At 38.0% G+C, this 20,409-nt stretch overlaps 2 protein-coding genes across 2 annotated transcripts in view; one reads left to right on the top strand and one right to left on the bottom strand.

Moving 5' to 3' along the window:
* Nucleotides 1-4,024, top strand: part of TFB1M (transcription factor B1, mitochondrial) — a 74,827-nt gene extending 70,803 nt beyond the window's left edge. Inside the window, exons 6-7 of the mRNA XM_044671743.1 lie at nt 11-138; nt 3,556-4,024. Of these exons, the coding sequence (XP_044527678.1) occupies nt 11-138; nt 3,556-3,796 (369 nt within the window). The 3' untranslated portion in view covers nt 3,797-4,024. The remainder of the gene's footprint in view (nt 1-10; nt 139-3,555) is intronic.
* A 60-nt stretch (nt 4,025-4,084) lies between these two features.
* TIAM2 (TIAM Rac1 associated GEF 2) overlaps nt 4,085-20,409 on the bottom strand; it is a 153,816-nt gene continuing 137,491 nt past the window's right edge. Inside the window, exons 15-24 of the mRNA XM_044675470.1 lie at nt 19,817-19,942; nt 18,557-18,665; nt 16,882-17,061; nt 14,432-14,550; nt 11,209-11,317; nt 10,550-10,608; nt 9,422-9,527; nt 7,149-7,236; nt 6,671-6,825; nt 4,085-5,222 (exon numbers count right to left, since the gene is read on the bottom strand). Of these exons, the coding sequence (XP_044531405.1) occupies nt 4,585-5,222; nt 6,671-6,825; nt 7,149-7,236; nt 9,422-9,527; nt 10,550-10,608; nt 11,209-11,317; nt 14,432-14,550; nt 16,882-17,061; nt 18,557-18,665; nt 19,817-19,942 (1,689 nt within the window). The 3' untranslated portion in view covers nt 4,085-4,584. The remainder of the gene's footprint in view (nt 5,223-6,670; nt 6,826-7,148; nt 7,237-9,421; nt 9,528-10,549; nt 10,609-11,208; nt 11,318-14,431; nt 14,551-16,881; nt 17,062-18,556; nt 18,666-19,816; nt 19,943-20,409) is intronic.

The following is a 20,409-nucleotide window of genomic DNA, read 5'->3' as shown; positions in this document are numbered from 1 at the left end:
TTCAATTAAGGTGGATGTGGGAGTTGTTCATTTCACTCCCCTGGTGCAACCACAGATAAATCAGCCATTTAAGCTGGTGGAAAAAGTTGTTCAGAGTACTTTTCAGTTCAGAAGGAAATACTGCCATCATGGGATTGGGTAAGAAATTTCTTCATTGTGTTTTTATGTTTTAATAGCATAGGTGTAACAGGCACAGAGAAACAAGCTGTAATCCGCTTCTAACAGCAGAATTCTTAAAGTCAACAATATTATGTATTAGAGTTTTGTAAGTACGCTTGTCGTAGGGCATATGAAGATTAGGGTAATAAAGAAGGAAAACTCTGGCAAGGTTAGCAGAATTGAATTCTAAGCATCAATTTGAATTTAAATACCATTTGTAGATTATTTCTATCATACATAGACTTGTGCAAAGTTCAGAATCCCACAGGATTTGGTGACTATCTCTGAATTGCTGAGAATTCATGATAAATCAATTCTGAATAGTAACCCATTTTAAGAAGCTAAGTCGCATCATGGTAAAACTTAAGAAAATTTGCTTTAGCAGGGGCAAATTTTTAAATACCAACACATTTCTTAGGGTGTTTAAGATCTCTAGAACATGGCTAAGAAGCTGGAACTAAGGGGGAAAGGCCCCTGAATGATGGTCACCAAATTATGGACCCAAATGTCTTCACTTTGTAAATAGATCAGGCTCTCACTTAAGTCAGTTTGCTTTTTTTTTTATATATTAGGCAGCTGTAACAAACTTAGCTATCTGGTTTCCCAGCCTATAATAAAGTCCAAAAGCCGCCAATTTTGAGAGAATCTATTACCTGGATGTGTCTCCCTGGGCAAGTCCCCAGTTGACCCCAGTTAACCCCAGTTGACTAGCCCTTACTTGTCTTGTGCCTTGGAACCAATACTCAGGATTGATTCTGAGACAGAAAGTAAAGATTTTTTTTTTTTAAGAGTATCTTCTTTTATAATTAGACAAACTAATAGGAAAGAAGGAGACAGAAAAATTCAAAAAGGACAGCAGGCTGGGACAATTAGATGAAGGATGAATTTACACTATCCCAAAAGTCCCTTAGGGATGCTAAATGCATGGAAACAGTATGTAATCATTTATACAAATGATCCCCAGTCATTAATGAAAAGCTATTATAGTGAGTGTATTCTGATTAAGGCCATATAGTTTCAGAAAGATTTCTCCAAAATATTTTTTAAAAATTTAAATGGCTCTTAATGAGGTATAAACTTTATGAAAACTCAGTTATTTGGAATGTTAGAATGGTTTCTTCTCCAAAAGTTTCTTCTTCTAAGATTTTAATGTATTCTCATCTCCTTCATGCCCAATATAAATGCCACAACAAAAAGGATGTGGGATCATTGGCTGGAATGGACCCTTAGATGGCATCTTGCTTATCCCTTTGATTTTACAAATGAGGAAACTGAGTCCCAGGGAACTTAAACAAGTTCAAGTCAAGATTTTGTAAGCCCAGGCCTTCTGACAAGTCGGCATACAGCACTCTTTCCATCTTACCTTGCTGTGTCCCTTACTTTGGAAATTTATATGGGCCCTCAAGGCTAATAAAACTTTAAATTAAAAAAATTTACAGGGGCAGCTGGGTAGCTCAGTGGATTGAGAGTCAGGCCTAGAGACAGGAGGTCCTAGGTTCAAATCCGGCCTCAGACACTTCCCAGCTGTGTGACCCTGAGCAAGTCACTTGACCCCAAATGCCCACCCTTACCACTCTTCCACCTAGGAGCCAATATACAGAAGTTAAGGGTTTGAAAAAAAAAAACAACAAAATAACAAAAAAAAATTACAAGCCACAAATCACTAGTGCTCTATATCATCAAGCTGACTAGGTATTAAGAGATTTAGAACTAGAAGGCCCTTAGATCGTATGATTCAATACTGGCATTTTACCAATGAGGAAAATCAGGATCACAGAATTTATGTGATTTGCCCAGGCTCTCAAGGAAGTGTCAGGAGCAGGATTTGAACCCAAATTCCATATTGTGTTCACTATACTTCATTTTGTTTGAGGCAACCAAGTGGTACGTTGGATAGAATTCTGATCCTGGAGTCAAGAAGACGATTTCAAATACAATGTCAGAGACTCCAGCTGTGTGACCTGGAAAAGGCACATAACCTCTGCCTCAGTTTCCTCATCTCTGAAATGGGAATACTAGAATTATTCCTCATAAGGTTATTGGAAGGATGAAATGAAATAGGTGTAAAGAACTTTGCAAAGCAACATACTATGCTCATTGTTACTATTCCTCCCCCTCCCACCGGCACCACCACTACGGTGACTGCTACACTGGTGCTTCTCATTCTTGCACATTATGCCCCTAAAGGAAGCCGTTAAATAAACCTGAATGTCCCTGTGCAGTGTTGTCCTAGAAAGAAGGAGTCTCCTAGGCCGACAGACCTCAGGACAGTTCTTCTGTTGCCAAAGGACGAGAATGTGCTGGGCTGCTGTTCTGAGCCTTATTATCCTCCATAGATAGTTGAAGACATTAGAAATGGGGAGGAGGAAAGCTGTCTTGACAGAATGCAGCTCCACACTGAGACCTCCATCAGATTAAGTACAAATCGGTCTTTCATTCAAGAAATCTTTTCTCCCAAGCCTTTTTGAACAGGCTCCTTGGCAGTTTGGAGTCAGAATTTTATTCAAGGGGAAAATTTGAATCAACAATATCTCGATAATCTAAAGCAAAATGAAACATCATCTGGCTATTTAAAAAGGCCTCTGTGCATGTGTTTTAATGCAATGGCTCATTATATACATTTAAATCACTTAGAGAGCATGCTTTGGCAGTACTTTCTACACTCTAGAAAAACACACTTCTAAAGATTTTTGACTATTCCTCCATTGCCTTCTCCCGAAGTAGAGACAGCCCTGAATTCTTGATGGTCTTGTTGGGGAGGCATTAAATTCTGTCAGGTTTTACTGACTATCCTACCAAGTGGGAATATCATTGAGCCAGTATTCTGTGCAAGGATTGGTGACATGGTTTCAAAAAATTATCTACACCACTCACGTGAAGACTATTATAAAGTCTTACTAGGTTATCCAGTATGTTGGGTTTTCCAGATATTTGGACGTATCAAAACATCCCATTAAGTGGAACAAACTATTCCTTAATATTCAGAACATTTCAAAATGCCATAAAGAGAGACAGGATCCATAGATCCAAAGGCCCATGAAGATTATTTGGGCAATTAAAGATGGTTCCTTATCAGCATAACTCCTAAAGAATAATTCAAATTTGCATTTTCACAATAGTGTCATTTACACCACTGCAATTTTGTTTTTGTCCCATGACTCCTATAAGTGCTTCCCACTGCAGACACCAGACCTCAGCTTGCTGGGTCCCCCAGTGGTCTTTTAATGCTGTTACTTCTGTTCTTTCCTCCTAACAGCAAGTTAGTTGGAAGTCAAACAGTTTCAGTACATGTACCGAGGCGCCTACTTTCTTCATAGTTCAGTGAAGCACGAGGCAGACTTTGGCTGTTTAAGATTTTAAAATAAAACTTTTTTTTCCCCTTTTTCCTTCCATCAGAATCCTATTCCCACAAGCTGAACGCTCAAAAAACACTGAAAAAATGTTAATGTTGGCTGATGTGGACCCTACTTTACGGCCAGGCCAGCTCTCCATCTTGCATTTCAAGAACCTCTGCGATGTCTACAGAAAAATGTGTGATGAAAACCCAAACCTTTTCACCTACAATTACAGGGAAGAGCTCAAGCAGAAGAAAAGTGAAAAGCCTAAAAAGCAGACAGATGAGAGTGACTTAGATTAGATGGATATAGCTATCACTGGGCCTGTGATAATGTGCATAATGTTTAAATTGTTCGTGTCAAATTTAAGATGTGGATTTCCTTCCTCATTTACTCTAGTTGGGATAGTGTTGCTGTTGCATTACACAGATTACCTAATCCATTTCAGTAAGAAGTGTTCGTAAAAATACCAGTTCCCAGCTATGACTTATTTTTCTTTTCCTGTACAGGTGATAGAGAAAATAAATACAATCAAGTAAGATTAAAGTACAAGCGTTCTTTTAATAGATATACTGCATAGATATATAGATATATATAATATATGTTTATTATAAACAGCATCTCTTATAACCTTACAAAAATGAAATTCTTGCACATTGTGCCCCTAAACCACATTTAAAAATAACTTTGAAGCATAATTAAGCAAAGATAAACAGCTGAAAGAAAATGCCCAGAGGATTAAAAAAGTTGACCTTTTAAAAAGCAATTAATCACAAATTTCCCACCTTACTTTTTTCACATAACTTAAAATAATTAAAATGCAATTTTACTTTAAAAGACACCAAATAATTTTGATACCTGCTCAAAAAAGGATATAAACTAAGTAATTTACAGATTCTGACCAGCTTAATCTACTTTTCTGATATACAATAAATTAAAATAACTTAAACCTTTACAACTATTCTTTTGTGGGGAAAAATAGTGCACAAAACCAAAGTTAGTAGTTTTCTGGCAATTTCCACTTTACCATTAGCTGAAAAGCAAAATGAGCCACTGAAACCATATGTGGATCGAAATTTGAGAGTCAGCGCTATGATTTTCCATGGCTGTCTGTCTCATAAAAGCACTCCTCATTAACGACAGATGTTAAACTCTGGACACTGAATTCCCTCTCTAGTAGGGAATTTAAATCAATGTTAGCATTTTCAGATTTACTGTCAAGAGACTGATGGCGGGCTTGCAGTGTTAATAAAGTCCCCCTATCCCTTTTGGTACTGTTTGCTTTCCGCTTAATGGGGCAGAAATGTCCACGCACCAGCTTTGGATGCGCTACACTGTTCAGATTGTTTCCAACCTCTGTTCTGGGCGGTTGATCGGCCGTGCTATCACCCTCGGGGTCCTCGGAGATCTTCAGCCTTTGGAACTGAATTTCAATGTCTTTTGTAGGGCTGCCTTTTTTCAGAGTTTGATGAAAATCATCCTCTTCATCACTCAAAATATCAGACTCTTTAATAAGACTGTCTGAAAAGTCAGATGAACATGTCTGTGGGTACTTCTCAGGTGACGAATCCTTGGATTCCTGTCGACTTTCTGTAGTGTGACAACCACTGCTCTGCGTACTACTACTCAGGCTACATTCATCAGAATCCAGTAAGTTTCCTTTTCCAGTATCACTGTTCCACTCGTTGCTGGGAGAATTCTTTAGTACCCTTAAAGATCTTGATGAAGCTGCAATTAAAAAAATACATTTTGCCTTGAGAGCTATATAGGAACATGATTTAAAAGAATAAAATAGCATAAGCAACTTAACACTTAATTCCATTTCATCTTGCAAAAGTTTTTATGCCTTTTACCTGAGATGTGGTATTTTCACAATAGCCAATTAATAGAGATTAAACTTTTTTTTTTGAGGGAGGGAAATGTCAGAAGGATAAAAACTGCAAATTTGTTAACATGAAATCAAAATACTAGTTACTGATAAAAATCTAGGCCAGCTCCTTCCAGCGCAAGTACTTACTGCTTACTTACAAGGCTATTCCAATACAGAGAATAAGACTTGGATAAGTCACAAAATGAGGTCATTTTTATTTGACCAAATTTCCGACCTTCAATAACTCTAGCCAATTGGGTGTGGCTAGGAATTATTTACTTCTTGAGTTTCCCTTAAAACTCACACACACACTTTCCCTATGGAATGTAAACTTAAGGGCAAAGAGGTTTCATTTGTCTTTTTTGTATCTATGTGCCTTCCACAGTACCTAGCACATAGTAGGTGATTAATAAAAGTATGCTAATTGGTTAATGTAAGCAATTATCACTGCCCTATGTCATGCTAATTAGCCAGGGGATTGCTTGCTTATACAGTTTGTTAAGGATAAAATGAGGTTCACTGCTTATAGGAGGGATGAACATTCAAGACTTATTCTTGTTCTAGAAACAGAGGGATCTATAATAAGTAAATGAGCCAAGATTAAATGATATTAATATAAATAAAACAGATATTAAGAAGTACGTTATGAGGTTTAAGACAGTACAGCAAAACGAATCCTAAAATATGAGTTCACTAACATTTTGGCAGATGCTATTGGCAGGCTAAGAATTTCTGCTGAATTATGTGACCAAATAGTAAATCTAAAGTACAATTATCTTTGCTTCTGTCGATGCTGTGTTCTTGAGAAGGCCAGTCTGCTGCTCTGGTAACTGATGGATGGTTATGTGGTCTAGTCCAGTACCTCCTCCGAGGATTTTCTCTCTCACAGATAATGCTCTTTTTTCCCCCATAACAAGCTGAATCATAAAGATAGTTAATTTGCCTTTTAAGGCTCAGTGGATTGAGTGCCAGGCCCAGAAACAGGAGGTCCTTAGTTCAACTTTGGCCTCAAACACCACTTCCTAACTGGGTGACTGGGGCAAGTCACTTTACCCCCATTTCCTCATCCTTACTGCTCTTCTGCCTAGGAACTAGCAATTATTATAGATTCTAAGACAGAAGGGAGGGTTTTTTAAAAAGCAATAAAGAGCACGGACTCCATTACCACATATGTTATGTGTATCTGGCTCTGAATGTCAGTTTTCAAAGCGATTATGTAGCCTCTGCACAACAGTAGATATTTTTCAGAGAATCAAAAGCCTAAGTTTAATTCCAGATGCACACATCTAGCACAAGTTTTCCTCACCTAATTTGGCCGAAACAGGAACCCGATTTTTGAGTGGTATCAAGCGATCTTTACACGTCTTCTCTAGTGGCAATTCACTCTTTATGTGACGTCTGAAATTCTCCCTCAGGATGGAACGGATCACCTTCACAATGTTGGTTTTACTTTCACAGTCACTGCAGTGGGAGGAAATCATAATTCAGGTTGTTAATAGCATTTTACCTCTTTGGGTCCAACCTCCTCCTTTTAACATCTGAACATGAACTTCAGTATGACTAGATTTCCTGCCTTTTGAATCTTATGTGACATGGAGTTAAATTTCACACACAGAGTCTGCTCTTCTTGGGAATTATTGAAGTGCTAAGTTCCCTGCAAATTAACTTTCATCTAAACCACAACTGTGGCAGCAGAAAATAAAAGTCACTTTTCAAAATGAAATTGTCCCATCTTTTTTCCATTGCTTTTAAGTTTATGAGCAGTAAAATGGCCCCAAACCTACCTGCAACATAATTGAAAGGTTGTCTCCGGCCGCCCTTCTATCTCTGACTTGGTGTGGATCAGCTCCCAGATAGAATTATTTTCTGTTCCTATAAAAAATAGAAATAGCCAAAACGAAACTAAAACACAACAAATCCATATAATCTCCATGGATAAGACTTGTAAGCAATACCAAGAAATGTGGCAATTCTTAGCCAAAATTTCTTGCCTTTTGAGTCTCATTTTCTTTCCCTGAAGGTCATTACCACACTTGTTGCCGCTGTAACAAGGATACCTTCAAAAATACCTTTAAGAAGCTTTAGGTGTACTGTGTAGACATATTTATTGTCTTCCAGTTCCTTCATCATTTTACCTGTTTTTTCACTACTTAACTCTGTCTAGTCCCTGGGCCAACTTGGAATTAGAAAGTGACAACACTTCTCAGTCTCTGAGGGCCCAGATGAAGCATGAGCAATGCTCTTAATATGGCAGAGGAGGGTCAAGACTGACAAACTGAGGCCCAACCCTAACCATTTCCAATCTTCTCTCCCCAATTCTAATCCTATCCCAAGTCCAGCACAGTAGGATATGTCCAGGATCTTAAAAGAAATGAGAGTAAGAAAAAGCCAAACATGGTGTGGGACCCAGAGCCTCCCTGTAAGTCTTAGCCCCTTCACCTTCCCCATCATCAGATCAGCATCACCTCAGTCCTACCTTCTAAACTAATACACCTTTTTTTCTCTTCACAGTCAAGATAAAAAAGCTTTCTACAATCCTTGCCTCTACTCCTCTCCTCAACCCTATGTAATGAGGCTTCCAACGATCACTAAACTGAAATCACCGTCTCCAAAGTTATAAATGATCTTTTTGATTGCCAAATCTGATGACTTTTTCTCAGTCATCATCCTCAATCTCTGCAGGGTCTGACTATAGACTGTTCTTTCCTCTTCAATGCTGTGTCTTTTCTTTAAAAACAAAGAATCAGGTTGTGATGCATACATGACAGTTTTGATGAGACCACCCAAGAAAAAAACCTAATGGAAATAAATCATAACCAAGGTGGCAATGCAAGAGGACCTTCTCTACTCATCCCCTACCCAAGAAAGTGTCATCCATGTATACACAATACTGTTTGTGTTGATGATTTCTGCTCTCTTGCCAAATTTTTTAAAATTATGCAGAAGTCACAAAACTATATGAATAGGAAAGAAATGTAAATTTAAACTTTCAAATGATTAAGAAAATAAATTTGTAGCATTTATACTGATGAAGTTACTAAAGCTTAAAACTGCACTAAGACTTTTGGGGCACCTGCTATAAATTCTATCTTTTAAAGCTCTTTGCAGCTTGGCTCCAACATGTCATTCCAGCCTTTATCATACTCCCCTTAAAAAACTCTCTGGTCCTACAAAACTGGCCTTCTCCCTCTTCTTCACATGAAATATGATAATCCTCATGCCTAGAATCTACCTTCTTCACCTGCTTGCTTCGTTGTTGAATGTCCTTGAATCTCCCTGTGCTTAATTGCAGTGTCAAGAACATGGTAGCTGTATAAAAAAATGCTTGTTGATTGAAAATAACAACAGCTCTAGAAGTATCATGACTCCATTTTACAGATGAGGAAACACATTCAGAGTGGTCTAAGTGACTTGCCTGCAGTGATACAGGAAGTATTAGATCTGAGATTTAAATCAATATCTTCTGGCACCAAATCCTGCTCTCTTCTAAAAGGCTCCACACCATCACTACTAGGACATTAGTCTTTTAGAAATGGGTTGTGAAAATTTTCCAGGTCTAGAGTTTGGTTTTTTTTAGGAGTCGTTGAGGAAATTGGGGAGAGAAAAATCTATCAGGGCTGTTCTTACTTTCTAAATTTTTTTTAAATCGAGTTTTAAAATGGCTTAAATAAAAATGTTTCTACGCTGCATTCCAAATTGTGCATTAAGGAATAAAAGATTACCATGCAAAACTCTAGTAGCAAAAATGAGGAAGGGTGAAGGGTGCTTCTGATATCTCGCTTTGCCAATATATTTTTTTAAGACCCATCACATTTATAATTGACTGTAGTAGATATTTCCCTGGCCTGGGGGGTCAGGAAATGTCATCTCTGCCATTAACTAGCTGACTTTCCCTTTAGCCCTTTGGGCCACCGCTTTCTCATCTGTGAAGAGATCATTTAATTTAGATGGAGTCCGAGGCCCCTTTTAGCTCAAAAGTCTATCATTCAGTTAAGTTTTCTTTTCTTTTTCCTGCTGTTGTACTACATGGGGGGAGTGGGGGAATTTTTTTTTTTACCTGCTGCATTTCCCAGTCTGACTTGAAGAGCAGATAAAGGAATTAACCACCGGAATTTGAAGGGGTCCAAGTCACCGTGAACGTGTGTAGGTCGGGAACTGGAAGGCTGCAATCAGAAGAGCCACGAAGAGGGAATGAGCATTTCTCGCAGGAAGAGCCTTCTTTGTTTCCTCTGGGCAGTGACCATTAACTTGCTTCTGGGAGTTGGGGAGACTAGCAGGGAAGGAGCATGTGTATACAGGGCCTACTATGGGCCACAAACTGAGCTAAGTGCTTTACAAATATCTCATTTGATCCTCAAAACAACTGGGGGGGGGGGGGATGTTATTATGCTCATTTTACCTTTAAGGAAACAAGCAGAGGGTAAGTGACTTGCTCAGAGTCACACTGCTAGCAAGCATCTGAAGCTAGATTTGAACTCAGGTGCTCTTGAGCTACACATTTGTTACAGTGTGTCCTGATCATTTTTATTCCCTGTTAATAGCACAAAAATAATTATTAATATACATGCTCTCACCTATTAAATGCGCTATGCCTGGCACACGGGAATTTAAAAGATGCCTTTAATTAACTGATTCATTCCCTCTTAGATACTAACACTTTCTAATGCCCTCAAACACCTAGTGACCAACTGTACAGGCAAGAGGGATTTCCTGATGGAAGAAAATCTTCTCAGTAACTCTTTAACTTTGTGACTGCGATCAGATGACACATCAAAGCAAAAGCAAGTGGCACACATTTCGTTTTATATTTAGTGCGTCTCCATTCTATTTTCTACCAGCGCTGGGTTCTGACAGTTACTAAGCTTTTTTTTTTTTTTAAATCATCCTTTGGAAGAAGTCCTGCCTTGCGTCTGTAGTCCTTCTCTCCCTGCCTTCTCCCACCATTACGCTGCATTTATTCTCCTCAATGTTCCATGTGGTGCTAGCAATGACCTAGTGAACCAGGGTCCTTCCGGGGAGATCCCGCTTACTTCCCAGGTCCTTCGTGCAGAGCCTTTGTGGAAGAAGTAAAACTAGCTAATGTACATTTTTGGGTTGTTGATTTTTTTTTTTTTGCTTTAATATAAGAATGAAGGCTAAGTGCATCAAAAAAGGCCGTGCTAATGATTATTATTTCCAGCCTTACCAATTTCTTCTTCAGTTTGCAGTTTTCTTTGTAAACCAGTATGACGGCTCTCTTAAAAACTAAAGGAAAAGAAAAAAAAAAAAAAGGAATTACCCAAAGTGGAACAAAACCCTTCAAAATAAATGTTATTTTATAAGATCTCAAAACATGCCAGGATGTGAAGCAAAAGATAGCGCTTCCTTCTGTTCATATTTGAATTATGCAGAACCTGCTTATTTAAAAGCTATTCTCTCAAATGGAACATGGCATTGACTTTAGGGAGGGGAGAGAAGGAGACGAGCACACAGTGTTCACTGCCATAACTAAACACTGTCTACACTTGCTCTCTTGTCCTGGAGAGAACTCTGCTCAAATTAAAATGGCAGGCGAATAAGAGAGCAGGTTTCTGAACAGCCTCGCCTCCGGAGATCTGTTCTTATCACTTCTAGTGGGAACTCCCGAGCTCAACAGCTTGGGGTGAAAGTGGGCTCGGAGGGGAAAGATGAGCACAAGCTAATAAGTATGTGGGAAAGGCTCTGGTCCATTCTTTAAAATAGCCAAAACCAGCATTACTAACTCGAATCATGACAAGGAGCTCAATTTTCACTCTAGTCTAGTGGCTGCTGGAGATGGGCTCTCCGTTCACCATCAGCCCCCTCTGCTCTCTTTGACATACTAACCAAACACTGTCAGCTCGAGATCCTTCCTTGCTTTGCCTAAGGACAGAAAGGGATTCAGCCAGGAAACTGTGGAGTGAAGCAGGAGCTCTCCCATGGAAAGTTCTGTAACCTGTATGGTCAAAAAACAACGACATGTGATTACCATTCAGCTTCATTCCATCTTCCTTCATACGACAAGTCCTCTGACATGACTTGACTTAGGATCGATACTTTGAATATTAAAGGGTTTTTTAATTGTTGGGTTTTTTTTTTAAATATATAGTGAGTGATAGAGAAATGGGACCAGGCCTGCCATTTCCTTGCTATAGGGAATTCCCAGATGCAGAGACTCCTTCTACTAATGCAGGTCAACAGCATCTCTGCAGCTTAAAGAATTAATAATAATAATAATAATAATAATAATAATAATAATATTGAGCTGATTTGAGAAATACTCTTGTGAAAGTATTTCATTTTACTATGATATGTTTCAGACTTTATAGTCTATAACAGTGATTCCCAAAGTGGGTGCCACCGCCCCCTGGTGGGTGCTGCAGTGATCCAGGGAGGCAGTGATGGCCACAGGTACATTTATCTTTCCTAATAATTGCTATTAAAATTTTAAAAATATTAATTTCCAGGGGGCTAAGTAATATTTTTTTCTGGAAAGAGGACAGTAGGCCAAAAAAGTTCGGGAACCATTGCTCTATAATCATGGGAGATGAGTTTCATGTATGTGTATCATCATTAAGATGACTGCGGTGTCCACACTGCCCTGAAGTTTAGTCTTTAATGTGAGGTCCAGGAACAAGCACATTAATCCTCCCTAATTCATAAACCTCTGCAGGTCTATTAATAAAAACTATGAGGCCTGGAACCAACAGAATTAGGAGAGTAATGTTTTTTAAACTCCTGATGGTCTCTGAATAATCTCCACTTAGGTCATTTTGTTCCTTGTCAGAAGGTTAAAAACAAGGGTTATATAAAAACAGCTAGATAGAAACCAGAAGAGAATACAGAAATGAAATCCAGAATCTCAGAACTGGAAGATATCCAAGAAGTCATTCAGGCTAACCTCCTATCCAGTACACCATTTCTTCTAGGGATGGGAATTCACCAGCTACTAAATCAGCTTCTTTCTTTCCTATCCCTATTCTTCTTATTGAACTACTCTTCCTTATATCAAGCTAAAATCAATTTAAACTTCCACCCTTTGGCCCCAGTTTTCTCTCCTTTACTTTGGAATCAGTAGCTGCTACTTCAAAACTTAAATTAAGAATCACTGTCTTCATTAATTATACCTATCATAAAGATAAGCAGGTGCCCCTTTCCCAACCCACATGCTTAAAAAAATTAAGCCAATTAGATGGGAGTCAAGGTGACAAACATTTAAGGGACAAGCTGGTAAAGATTTATATTTCTTAACACTCCCCACCCCCAATGCCTTCCATAAGTTTATCTAATATTTCCATTTCCATCTTCCATCGACTTCTTGTACAATTTCTTCTTCCAGCCAGACTGGTCTACCCAAAATACACCTTTCTTTCACATTTTCCTGATCTTTCCTAAACCATTCCTACATAGTTTAGAATGTTCTCCTCCTTTCTCATTTATATAATTCTAACCCAACCTACAGCTCTAGGATGCCTTCTCCAGCAGCCCCAGTGGGCCACACTGATCCTTCTATATTTTGAATTCCTGTAGCAATGGACTATCACTCATTGTGTCTCTCTTTCATTGCCTCAAACTGTTATCTATTTTTCTTTGAGGATTATTTTGGCTCTCAAATTAAGTTGTACGCTCACTAGGGCAAAGAACTGTCTTTTTTATTTCTTTGTATCTCCCACAGAGTCTTGCATACAAAACTCAGTATTTTTGACTCATTGTCAAACCGATACAATATTTAGTCACATCCCTCCTTGCTAAGAAACCTTCAGTGGCTCCTTGCTGACTATCAAGTAAAACTCAACTCCCTTTGTCTAGGATTTAAGACCCTTTTGGCTTTATTTCATACTATTCCCTACCCCATTCTCTGTACTCAAACACTACTGTGTTGTTGCTATTCAATTGTTTGTCATGTCGCCTTTTGGAGATTTCTTGGCAAAGATATTCAATGGTTTACCATTTCTTTTTCCAGCTCATTTTATAAAAAGAAACTGAGGCAAATAGGGTTATGTGGCTTTCCCAGTGTCACACAGCTAATAAATGTCTAAGGCCAGATTTGATTTCAGGTCTTCCTAACACTAGACCAGGCACTCTTTCCATTGAGCCACCTAGTTGCCCGAAACTAAACTATTTGTCCCCTAAACATGCCCCATACCTACACATGCCTAAAGCTTTGTTCACACCTTCCTTTAAAGACTAACTTAAATGTTAAATCTGTCCTTAAAACCTTCCCAGATTCCCCCAGTCCACAATGAACTATTCCTGCTGTATACCACATAGCATTTAAATGTGCACTGCTCTAATGTGCTTAATTTTTATTACACTGTTGCTCTATGTGTCATTATATATCACGAGAGGCACTGAACTTCCATAGTACAATGAATGAAAAATTAGTCGGACAGAAAAAAAGGTGTTCCAAGTTCCACCTCTTATATATATGGGCAGTGACCCTGGGCCAGGCATTTCTGCTCTTCAATCTGAGACTGGAAAGTGCATAAAAGATAGTGCCTTAGATTAATGCAGAGAATTTTCTTATTGGGAGGTTCCTTTATCACTGAAATCACAGGTCCATTCCCCTTTTGCTTCACACGTCCCCACATCCCTCTCTTGAGCTTAGTCAATGCACTGTGAGGGCTGGAAACTGTGTATGAGGGTATTCTGTCCCAACAGACGCCTAATAAAGGTCCAGCAAACATCTGCTCAATTCCACTTGGGCTTAAATTGTATTGTTTCTTATAGGTAAAGATTTAGAAGGAGATGATATTACTGAAATAAAATTTTAAAACTTGGAATATTCATTTCAATTCACATGTGAATTCGTATTTAAAAAGAGAAGGTTTCGTTGCTTTCCTCCCTTCTCAATCACTGCCACTAGTCCCAATAAGCTCTTAATGGCTCATTGCAAATGCAATGTCACCTTTTCCAGGAGGTCAGTGACAAATCAAGTTACAAAGACTTTCTGAATTCAGTATGAGATGAAATGACCCGTCAGACCCCCATCCACCCAAGGAGCCCAAGATCCTAGACTGCCCCCGTGCACGAAACACAACACCCAAGAGAACTCAGAAGTCAAACTCACCTCCTTCTCTGTCCCACTCTGCTCTGCGACAAGCTGATCAAACACAGTGCCATAATCTTCATAGATTTTCTGCATTTCATTGATATGACTTGCTACCTTTTCCATTGCCTTTAGTGCTTCTGTAGAATTAAAAACAAATACCATTTATCTTTTGTATGTTAATAATGAGTTACCTTTTGTGTGTGTGTGTGTATGTGTGTGTATGTGTGTGTGTGTGTGTGTGTGTGTGTGTTTAATGCCTTCCATAGTTAAAATGTGAAGACTCCAAAAGGAGCCAGGAATGAAGACTAAAGACAGACCAACCACAGCAGCATTTGTCAGTCTTACGTTGTGGCAGTGTTTTAATTTCTCTGTATACACATTTTCATCTTGAGCTCCTCTACAAAGATATTTCTTGTGCATTATGGATTATAAACATTCGTCATAACTAATCTAACTTCAGGAATCCATTATTACACTTATGATCCACAGCAACATAGCTTTAAAGACTACCACTTGGAGAAATAAAGGAATTTGATTTGCTTGACTATGCATTCTTGGGATGGGCAAAGGGTTTGTTTTTCTTTTGTTCCCTTAAACTTGGAGGATGAGGAGGGAAGGAGAGAAAGTACATTTTTGCAAATTGAAAACAAAATTAAAAATAATTATTAAAATCAAAGGTAAAATTTCCCCTACATGCTTGCTAATTTTAGCCACAAAATTTCACTTTATATAATAAGCAACATGGTTTAGTGGAAAGAGCACTGAACTAGGAACCAGGAGCTCCAGGATCTAGTCCTTCCTCTGCCACTAAATTACCCCTTGGCAATGGGCTTCGATTTCCTCATCAGTAAAAATGAAAGACTCAATGAATAATAACAAGTATTTATAAGGAGCTTTACGGTTTACACATCCAGAGGGTGCTGAACTTCCCATATTCCTGTAAGTGTCCTAAAAGGCATTCCCAGTCATCTGCTTGTGGTGCCTTGGGAGCTGAGAACAAACTGGAGGTAAATTTACCATGCTAAAGGGACATTTCTTAAGCACAAGAAAAGGAAACTAAAAATAGGAGAAAAAGACTTCCAGAAATCAGGGGCTGTGAGTCACCTTTTTGACATCTGCAATCTAAAATTGAGCCCACTTTCCCCTGGACTGTGTTACAGACCTTTGGGGGCATGTTTTGGATACTCATTCTTAATGGAGATGCCTTTCTAGATTTTACTTAAGGTTGGTTGACTAAATGACTCTCAAATAATAATCTGGTAGAGAAAGAAGCACACAAGTGAGGGACATCATTAGACCATCATCCCTGACTCCTCAAGGTTACCCTCTGGAAACATGAAGAGAAGATAGTGCCAAACCCGGGGGGACTTGACTCATCAGTGGCCATGGAAGTCGGGATAAGTAAAGATCTACAAAGCTAACACGGATTTCATTGCTAAAGTGCCTTGTGGACTGATGGAAAAATAATAACACAAAAAAGGACATAATGAATAAAGTCACAAAGCAGGTCAAAGATAGTAGAGGCAACCTCAGAGTCAATGTTCATAACATTAAGTAGCCCTATTTAATTTCTTTAATTTGTTCAGTTTCTAATAGGAACTAAACAAATTACATTGGGTGGAAAGAGATTTTTAACTATATCCTCTGAGAAGTCAAATTGTGCTAGATACTTCTCCGACATTGTGACTAGCACTGAAGTATATGATTTCATCCAGGAATTAGCTTAGATGACCAAAAAAAAGTGTAATTTAAAAAGAAACCTCGATCAATATATTTCTCGCCAAAGATACTCCATGGTTTTTGTTTCTCTGAACACTGAAACATGCCCAACTTGTAAAACAAGGAATTCAGTCATTTTTTAAATCTTGCTTCATTACTCCCCAAATGTAATGCTTATTAACAAAATCTTTCTTCAGAGATTTTTATTACTTCCTCTACCTTAAAGGATTCAATTCCGATTATTAACAAGGCACCCTCTTTTCTATCAAAGAGAAACTTGCTTACACACTATTTGCAACCAATGGCATTTATTTATAAGCTCTAGCTCTCCAAAGTAATACAAAGTGATAAAAGTCAGGATGAGCATCTAAAAAGCATAAGCATTTGGTCCTTGCAAAATGTTTGTTTTAAACTGAGTTCTGCCAGTAGACCTCCACAAGATGGAGCCTCCCCCAGCATTCTGGATCAGCTGGATCAGTACACAATGCAACCAGGAAATCCCATCCGTTAATTAGGATGCATCTGTTTCTATTATTGCAGGTTCAAAATATTATTTCCAAAATGTTACCAACATTTCTAAAATTGTAATTGTACCTAAAACTAAACAGACTGACAAATAATTTTGGTGGGGAGGGAGAATTGGAAGGGAGAGTGCAGACACAAGGAAGGGGACAGAGAAAAGTCACACAGCCATATGAATTCTTTTCTTTTTGTAAAAGCACTTTAATATGAGAAAGTGGTCCAATTACCTGTCAGGTGATAGTGTTCCTCACTTTCATTGTCTGTCAACGACACCAGCTCTTTGAGCAACAGAGGGTACTTCAGAACTCTCTGAACAGGCTTGATGAGGTATGACTCCAAGGTGGAGGCATGTTGCTTGGTAGGGTTTCGAGCATCCAAGAATGCCTTAAATGCTTTATCTGTTTTCGCTATAAGTCATGAGACAAAAGAAGAGAGTCTTGGTTTCAGCTACAACCCCAGGTCACCTCATCAAGTGAGGATGACTCTTCATATCTCTATGCCTTTATGATATTGTAAATTAGTGTATATCATATCTTGCCTAATAAGAGAGTTATGAAACTTGTGGTTGGAATTTCACCCTGCTCAGAATAAATGCACTTAATAAATGTTTCCTGCACTAAATTGATGGGTGAGTTGAAGTATTAGCCCTTCAATCCTAGTAGCTACAGCTCCTTTTAATGTTTGGTATACTTTTGTGTTCTCAAATCCATTAACTGTGTATTTGATTTTTTTCTATGTCCTCTGATGAAAGAAAGAATCAATGCCTGCCAGTATCATAGCATCGAGTCAGCAAAATCTACTCCACAACATCTGAATTATTGCCATAAAAGACATCTTAACAGGGATACACAAAAGTGAAAAATAACGTGTGAAAAACAAATTTTGCTTCTTCAAACAGTTCAAGAATGGAAAATTTGCCAACTGTATTTTAAATAAATAAAAAGTAGGGGGAAGGGAAGTATTTTCATGCAGAGATTAATAAGGGAATAGCAAAAAATCTAGTGACACACAAAAATGATTTCCTATTCTGGTTTACTACTAGGAAGAATTAAAGTAGAAAAATAAAGATCCACACATTCTTTTGTATTTATCCTGTCCATTGTTGTAAATAACTACCTAAGAAGCACTTTCCTTTCCCCGTAAAATTCTGAGTAAATGAAAATATATTTGATCTTTGAAAAGGAAGGTCATAATGAGAAATGACATAGAAAAGTCTATGGCAGATGTGAGATTTTTCCAGAGTCTTGACACAGAACTTTTAATTGCAAAAGAAATCAGCTTGTCCTGAGCCTTTTTTCCTTTAAAGAATATCTCTGTTAGTTCTGACTTTAAATAGCTCATAAATGAGATTTGGGATTAACATAACTTCCTATCCTGAACATTATGGGTGGGAATTTAGATTAAAGTATGGTTAAGGGAGTGGGAATATGAATAAGGAAGACCAATATAAATATCATTATAGGACAGAAAACAAATATCTCAGTTATTAGGTACATGACACTAATAACTATCCTTTAAATAGAAGTTAATTAGAAATTTTCTACTCAATGTCACTTTCCAGAACAAATGTATATATAGGCAAATCAAGTCAGAGAGCATTCATTAAGCCATGCTAATGTAACAGACACCTTGTTAAGAGTTAGGGATACAAATAGAAGCAAAATGACAGTCTTAGCCCTAAAGCAATTTACATCCTAACAGAATGAAGACTACTTATAAAAGGAAGAGGAAAAACTAGGGAAAAGTGGGTATAAGAGGACAAGTTAACAGAGGAAGAGATTAAGTCTATAAGGATTATACCTCCTTCCCTTACCACTTCAGCTTGCTAACTACAGACCTTCCATTTCTCACATCAAAAAAATAAATCAGCACATATGAATATAGCTCAGAATTACCACTTACCTCTCTCTAGAACTTTTTGTACTTTGATATGATTGGCACAAAATCCACTGTACAATTTAAAGTGGTCTGCATAATAAAGAAAGGAGCCTCCAAGGGAGAAGAGTAATTTCTGAAGGGAGGAGAAAAAAAAAAATCAGAATATATTAGAGCATTTTCCCCCACAGTAAGTCTAGATTTTATCAAAATTAAATAAAGTGTTTTCTCAAAAATAAATGGCATAAATTGAACATCCCATATGGTGCATGCATAAATCATTTAGGGATACTGAGCCAATCTATAGAATAGCTAAGTCCTGATCTTCTGCTTTCCACCCCCTAAGTGGGGCTGCCCCCACTTCCTTCCACAGAGTTCAGTACTCATTGGCACTCTCACTGGAAGATCTACTTTTGAGCTCTTCTAATAGATTTCAGTAGGAAAAGAGACTTTAGTTAGAATTAAATAGAGGTTTAAATTATTCATGTCAATCCTTTTTTTCCATGTTATAGCAATGACTTGAAGGCTTAAAATCATGGGAAGCAGGTAACATAGGTATTTTATAGATAAGGAAGTTGTGGCCCAGAGATTCCAAAGTGACTTCCCAAGGTCACACAACTGGTAAGCATCAAAGCTGTGACTCTAAGTCTCAAGATTTTAAGTTTAGGACTTTTTCCACTAGTCTATGCTGCCTCTTGTGTATTTCTTTCTAAAGCTCACATTTTTATTTTCTTCAAGCTTAAAACCACTTTTTTATACCCAATACTTCATCTTCACAACAACCTTGTGAGAGAGGTACTGTTGTTATTCCCATTTTACATATGAAGAAACTGAGACAAAGTGAATTGCCCAGAGTCACACAATTGACAAGGTCTAAGAAACAAGATAAAACTCAAGCCAAATTATCCATGCCTCAATTCACTAGGAGAGGACCTTTTCTTGTTAAACTGCACTAATCTTGGCTACTGTTCTGCTTTACAGTTGTATACAAATACCAGTAGACCCCATTCCAGCTCCATCCTTTCTACCAGGCATGTAATTTGGGGTCATTTGCCTTCTCTGGGCTTCTTTTTCCTCATCTATAAATTGAGGGGGATGTCAGGGATAATCTTTGAGGCTTCTTCCAGCTCCAAAATGAAACATAAAATCTATACTACCCTTTAGAGGGAGTTATGTGGGAAGCTCTTCAAGAAATATTCAATGTTATAAAAATGTGAGCCTTCATTTAAGAATTCTCTACACATACCCAACTATTTCTCATTGGAACACCAAGTCTAAGATACTTACTCTGAACTGGGAGGGAGTTTCAAGTATGTTAAAGTCAGAGGATGAAGAAATGCCATCTTCAAGGGTTTCCAAAAACACCTTTTGAAACTCCAGCATTTCTGGCAGACTTCCAAAAAGAGACTCCATCTGCAAGGAGGTCAGAATTAGAACAGAGGATATTGCATGAGTATCTAAATACCACATCATAGATGCTTGGTGAAAGATTAATTGCTAACTTCTCCTCTGTAGTAGATGTAATTTCATTAGTATAAGCAACTACCAAAGAGGAAATTCCCTTTACCACTGCAGATAATCACCTGCTCTTCAATGTACAGTGTAAAGAATTCCCTAGAGATTCTGTGAATTAAAAGGCTTGTCCAGGGTCACATAGCCATTATATGTCAAATTCAAGATTTGAACTCAGGTCTTATTAACTCTGAAGTTGACTTTCTGTCCATCACATCATACTGATTCTCCACAGCCTTGATACTTCACATTTTCAAAATCTAATATTGACTTGTTTTCATTAAATGTGATCCAAAAAATACCTACTAAGTGCCAACTATTTCATAAGACCTCATACCAGATAATATATCATTTGGTGAAAAACTGAT

The sequence above is a fragment of the Gracilinanus agilis genome, chromosome 4 (assembly GCF_016433145.1).
Source record: "Gracilinanus agilis isolate LMUSP501 chromosome 4, AgileGrace, whole genome shotgun sequence".
In the NCBI taxonomy this organism is placed as follows: domain Eukaryota; kingdom Metazoa; phylum Chordata; class Mammalia; order Didelphimorphia; family Didelphidae; genus Gracilinanus; species Gracilinanus agilis.
Note: the sequence above shows the minus strand (reverse complement) of the source record. Positions and strands in the feature narration are given on the sequence as shown.